The sequence below is a fragment of the Blennius ocellaris genome, assembly GCF_963422515.1.
Source record: "Blennius ocellaris genome assembly, chromosome: 23".
NCBI lineage: Eukaryota > Metazoa > Chordata > Actinopteri > Blenniiformes > Blenniidae > Blennius > Blennius ocellaris.
This window is the reverse complement of record NC_137672.1, coordinates 5,473,164-5,479,744: the sequence shown is the minus strand read 5'-3', so window position 1 is coordinate 5,479,744 and position 6,581 is coordinate 5,473,164. Positions and strand designations below refer to the sequence as shown.

Sequence of the window (6,581 nt, the reverse complement as noted above, 5' to 3'; positions counted from 1 at the left end):
TAGCCCCTCAACTAAAATGACTTTGACGCCCTTGGTTTATGTCATAATTACTATTAAAATATGACGTCACTCCTGGATCCTGAGTCTTTGTCACTCAGCCAAGCTTGTCGTCACACGTGTAATGTCGCACTGTAAACCTAACAGGGGAACGTCAACAGAGCAGTGAATTACTGTGATATTCAGTATGATCATCATATAGAGACGCCGGCCCTTTAAGGGAGTGCGTACCTGTTGGCGGACAGCGTGGACGTGAAGAGCTCCGGGGTTTGCGTGATGTGGTTGTTGTTGTTGGCGCTGCCTATCGACTGGCTGCTGGGGGAGGCGGAGGGCGGAGTCTGCATGCTGACCTCCTTCAGGCGCTGATCCTGAAACACACACACACACACACACACACACTGTGAATAACGGTTGGAGACTCGCTTCACCACAGAAACGGAACGTCAGATTCCTCAGAAGCGACACGCTTCGTCTCACAGAGCTCCGGTGAGCCCGAGATACTGGCGTTGGGCAACATCTTGTCGTTTGGAAATTCCCTTCTGGTGTTTTATCACCAAAACAAAAGCGCCTTATTGTCGGGTCGTGACGAGTAACAACATGCAAGGTGAGGGACGTGAGATTCAGACCCTTGTTGGAGAACAAGTGAACTCTGCGTGGAACAATGGATGGATAAATGAAAAGACGTTCTCTGGCTCGCAGGCTTCTTACACCGCAGTACCAGTTTGTACCACGAGGCGGCGCAGTGAGTCACACTACAGCAGGGGTGGCAAACATGCGGCCCGGGGGCCAGAACCGGCCCACTAGACCATCTACTCCGGCCTCCGTGTGATTTTCTGAAGTGTAAAAATGAAAACTGACAAGAGGCTGATCGAAAAACACTCGATTGGCAAAAATGACATTTAAAACCGCCCTCGGTCAGAATTTGACCCCCGACATTAATGCATCTGTGGAGGTCACATGACGCAACACCTTTCACAATAAAACAATGAGTCCAACTTATGTGAAGTGATACTTTAGACACGTAAAGTCAAAACAATTTCCAGATGATGACAAATTGTTTTAATCCTGAATAAAAATACGATATCCAGATACAGGTGACAGGGTTTTTTTTTTTTGCAAATATAATATCTGATTTCCTTTAATATGTACATTTCACAATAGACTGGCAAATTCTTGCAGTTACAAAAGAATCAAAAGAAGGAAAGACTTTGAAATGTGTCCATATCTGCAGTTTAATATGTTACGTTTGACTTGTTGGGCCTCCAGAGGTCAGAGGTCAGGTTAGCTTGATGTGGCCCCTCAACTAAAATGACTTTGACACCCCTGCACTACAGTATTGGTTTAAAACGCAGAACCGCCCTGTGACTCCCACTGAGAAGACACTTGGTCCAGACGAGTGACGTGAGGGACGGACTGTTGAAAACTAACCGACTGAGGAAACGAGTTTCTTCCAGGAGACGGACAGAAACAGACATAATTAATGTTGAAGGATCCCCGGTGTGTAAAGTAGAGCAGCAACGAGCCTAAAGCCACCAAACTAAACACACCGACTGTCCCTTTAAAGCAAAGTCTGGTGAGAAAGTCCCGTCCTGGACTCCCGTTGTACGGCGGTGGTGCTGCTCTCTGCTGACAGAGGCAGAGTCCAGCCTGTACGCCGGCTCAAATACAGGCCGGGGAACAAAACAGCTCATAAGGTTTTGAATTTTGCTTGGAGCCGATTCAAGGCGATCGACACAATACATTTAAAAAAAGAAGAAGAAAAAAGAGTGGGACTGAGCTGCTGGAAACTCCGGGTGAAGGACTGCTGATGTCTGCACGATGTCTGCAAGCTCGCCAAACACAAAGTCCAGTAAAAAAAAAAAAAAAAAAAAAAAAAAGCAACTAAATGTGACATGGCAGGGCGTTCCACAGTTTCTTGCGCCTCAGGGTCGGCTGGCTGCGTTCAGGAAGCAGCCAGTCAGCACATTCTCATCTCTCAGAGCGCCGAGATCACCCCGCATGACAAGACGTTTCAAATCCAAAGTACATAACAGGTGATGTTCCAGTCTACACGGTCCCTCCGAGCACTTTATTGACTATATTGAACCGAGTATCACTGCTCTGGATTTTCCCACGAGCGCCTCCTCCACTGCTATTCTATAATTCACCGATTGTTGTTTTGTTTTTTTCCCCCCCCTCCCCCCCACTCTTGCTGTTTTACTGCTTATTTCTCCTCCTTACATCCCATCTGCCAGACATTTCCCGCTAGATCTTGTTATTTTCCTGCCGCAACGACCTAATTCATCCGCCGGGATCGATGCGTTCGCGCCGCATCTTGTGGGAATCTGCTGTGAGGGAAAAGCGTTTCCTCTTTCTAACCCTCCCCCCCCCCTGCACTGTGTGGTAGACAAGTGAAGCAATTTGCACGACAACGGAAAGTGCAGATTATTATTATGGATGGTGGCAGAGGGGGAATGAGAGCAAGGCTTTGTTTTTTTTTTTGTCGGATCTATTTACACGTGGCTTCCCAGGTGTTTTTAATCCAATTCCCCTTTTCTTTTTTTTTTTTTTTTACAACCTTCTCTACCTTTCCAGGATTCCAGGAGAATGGAGCAGCGATGTGTACGTTACTGAAACTCTGGGCTCCAAGCTGAAGCACCGAGTTCACCTGAAGGTATATTAGTCGGTGGAAATGCTCTAGAAATCGATATGTTCATCTTTATTTCATTAAGGAAACTGATTGACGAATAATAAAACGGCCAACAAGCTGTAAGGTTGAATGAAACTAATGCATCACAGATACTGTGGCTAATGCTAATATTACACATTTGTCTGTTCACCCTGGAGGAGGTGGAGGACAGGATGCTGGCAAAACTGCTAGCAACCATGAATAATATCATTATTACTGATATATATATATATATTGCTACCATATTGTTATCGTTATATTATTGCTACCATTATTAGTAGTACTATACACCAGTATTATACACTATTTCACAATGTTATCTGTATTATTGTTATTATTATTATATAATGCCTACTTCTAATGGCTCTGCCACTGCACCTTACTATCTATTTATTTATCTTGCTTTTATCTCCTGTTATTTCTAAGTGCCCATGTTTCGTTCTGTGTTTTACTTTATGTCTTATACCCAGATATTTTTACTTTTATTTCTATTCTATCGTATTTTATAATATTCGTATGAACCAGATTGCTGCAACAAGACAATTTCCCTTCGGGGATGAATAAAGTAATTATCTATCCATCTATCTATCCATCCATCCATCCATCCATCCATCCATCCATCCATCCATCCATCCATCCATCCATCCATCCATCCATCTATCTGTATGTTGCTGTGAGGAGAACTGTAGACAGGAGTTAAGTGAAACTGTCACTGGTTAAAGCTTTGTCAGTTGGAGCACGGGGAGGAAACGCAGCAGCTCGACAGTTTAAAGACGCAAAAAAAACCAAAAAAAAAAACTAAAGGACGTTGAAGAAGCTCAGGAAAGCTTCGTGAACTTCAATGAGTAACTTTCAGGAAAGTTCTAAAAAGGCGGCGGGAGTTCAGCATCGACGGGATTGATAGGAAACGCGATTCACTGAACCGATGACGTGTTGAACTAAAAGGTAACGACCCACAATGCAGCTGGCGGCGCCACGTTCACGAGGTTCGGCTCCAGGAATCGTTCCTGCGTCGCTCAAAAGATCCGTCATCAGCAGGTTCATTGTTAAAAGTGGAAGTATTACACCGAGATGTTATTTCCCAGGAAGCCTCTGTTTACCGTTTGGTTTAATGAGGCTGCTGTTCTCGAAACGATCCGAAATGTTGCTTCACGCAGCAACCGACTCCACGTGCGCGAAGACGCTAACCCACGTTTCTGAATTGGAATAATTAGCAGCTTCTACGGCAACTAACTGGAGTTTAATCGGCAGTTAGGACGGAGGGATGAAAGCTATGAGCGCTGGTGGAGAGTTTGGGAATTTCAACACGGCGATGAAGTACCGGCACGTTATTGCCGAGGTCAGCGGGAATCATTGTTAATAAGCAGGACGGAGCCGGGTCGAGGCCTCTGCGTCTTTATTCAGAGCGGCGAGCGGGGAACAAATGGGAACCGCCGTTATTGTCTGGGCCAGCTGGACGGAGGCTGACTAACGCTTTATGTGGACGTGTGCGTGGCGTCCGTATGGCGAGCGCCGACAGCTGGACCGGAGTATTTGAACGACCCCCGGCTCTCCATCCTCCCTCTCTCTCTCTCTCCCTCCCTCCCTCTCTCTCTGACGGTGAATCAGTGGATCCCGGCAGGAACAGGGGGCGAGCAAGGGCGCAGAGTAAACAGCGAAATACAAACAACACTGGCAACACACACCGCGGATAATCCGCCAGGACACGCACGCACACACACACACACACTCCAGCCAGGATGTAAGTATGCTTAACATGCACACCGCTGCTCTTACTCGATTACAGTTCGCTGTGAGGCGGCGCTCCCGGGGCCGGAGCGAGGAAACGTCAACACATGTTACACTTGACTTTTTCCTAGGGCCGACACTCCTGACCCGTTATCCTCGACTGGGGTTCAGCCGCAATCTCACACAACGTGGAACTAAATGCATGCTTCTTTCTTTTTTTTTTTTGCATCAAGGCAGCAGTTTGTGTCATTTCTGCAGGCGCCGCAGTTTAACCTCCGTTTCAAAAGCCTTAAGATCTAGACCAGGGGTCGGCAACCCGCGGCTCTTTGGTCCCGCCACTGCGGCTCCTTGAGCCTCCGTCACACTGCAGTTCATCCTGGAGGGACGTAAGGAGGCAAAGCCACCCAGAGAGGGACGTAAGGAGGCAAAGCCACCCAGAGAGGGACGTAAGGAGGCAAGGCCACCCAGAGCTCAGTCCCTCTACAAAGAGTGGTACAATGTAGGGTCGTGAACGACGCAGCGACATAACATCATTACAACAATAAAGGATGAAGAACATAGAATTGCGGCTGCAGGTCATGACAGCGGCTCAACTAGTGTCTGAAGCTGGGAGCTTCCTGTACCTTTCACAGTAAAACTGCGACAGTTCCAGGAGGTTCATTACAGACTTGTTGAGAGTGACGGAACATTCTAGTGAATTACACAACAACTACAGGACATTAAAGACACACCATCACACTCATGGTTCTAACAATCCACATCTCCCACATTTATCTTCCATTTTAATAATGTGGAGCAATAAAGGAGCTGAGAGCTGCAATGCATTATGGGAGTTTCTGTCTGTCGTGTTTTAAATGTAATGATTGGGGGTTATGTTAGGTTTGTAGTGTTGGAAATAATTGTGTTTTTGTTGCTTAGTTCATGTAGTTTAGTTTATTAGTTGTAAGTTGTCAACCAGCAGTGAAGAAGGTTTTGTGTCGTGTCCTCCTGGCATGGTCTTCCTGTGGGACTGTCAAAATAAAATGTGTGGTTCTCTGGGTGTTGTGTTCAGTGGGAAACGGGACCAAATGGCTCTTTGAGCATTAAAGGTTGCTGACCCCTGGTCTGAGTCAATGACCGCGGGGACACGCTCGCCATTCCCCGTCGGTTTTCTCGATGCGACTCTTCAGTTCAGGAGGTCAGACCTCGACCTCGACACCACCGGACACAATCCTGAAGGGGCTTATGCAACTTTTTTTCCTTTGGAGGAGTTCATGTGTTGGACAGAGGTCATGTCAGGCTTCACACGAGTAAAAATTATCTATATCAAGTCAGGATTGGCGACACGGTGGTTCAGTGTTACAGTGACAATCACCTGGGTGCATTATGAGCTTGGGGGCCTTTCTGTGGGAAATCTGCAAGTTCTCCCTGTGCATGAGTGGCTTAATCTTAGGATTTCATCCAACATGTTCAGAGAACTGCTGAATCTGAATGTGAATGTGAGCTGTTCACTGTAATCAGATTAGTTTTGCCTCCTTGAAACTGGAGATAAAACCGGCGTAGCAGATGAATAGATCATAAACGACTAATAATGGAAAGGAACACACACACACACACACACACACACACACACACACACACACACACACACACACACACACACACACACACACACACACACACACACACACACACACACACACACACACACACACACACACACACACACACACACACACACACACACACACACACACACACACACACACACACACACACCTTGTTTCTTTCCATCATTCTTATGTAATATATGTGCATTTGCTCTTTTATCTCCGTGGACAGAACTGAAGAAAACCACGAGGTCCACTAACTCCTCCACCTCATGAAGGGTCTTCCTCCTTCCAGTCACGTTTCTTATGGATGCTATTGATTGAATGACCGTTCAACTTCACGGCATTCGGAGGCAGACCGCATTTTGATTTCCCTCAAAGTAGAAACTAATGCGATCTGAGGAGACGGGAACCTCGAAACCAAGAATTGGGCCACGTTGGTTGAGCATTTAAAGACGCGGCCCCACAGCTGTGGAGTTGCTGCTGTTGCTCTCGGGGTGTGTGCGCAGCGCAAACACACACTTAACCATGTTTGCAGACATGCAACCAAGGCAAACATGCAGGTACGCACAGTTCCTTTTGATCACCTGCTGCAAGGG

General features: G+C 46.6%; 1 protein-coding gene across 2 annotated transcripts in view; it reads right to left on the bottom strand.

The window, feature by feature from the left end:
• Positions 1-6,581, bottom strand: part of LOC308147133 (phosphatidylinositol-binding clathrin assembly protein) — a 106,395-nt gene that overhangs the window by 27,097 nt on the left and 72,717 nt on the right. For both annotated transcript variants that reach the window (XM_080519221.1, XM_080519222.1), the window contains exon 11: positions 229-365. In XM_080519221.1, coding sequence (XP_080375347.1) covers positions 229-365 — 137 coding nt within the window. The remainder of the gene's footprint in view (positions 1-228; positions 366-6,581) is intronic.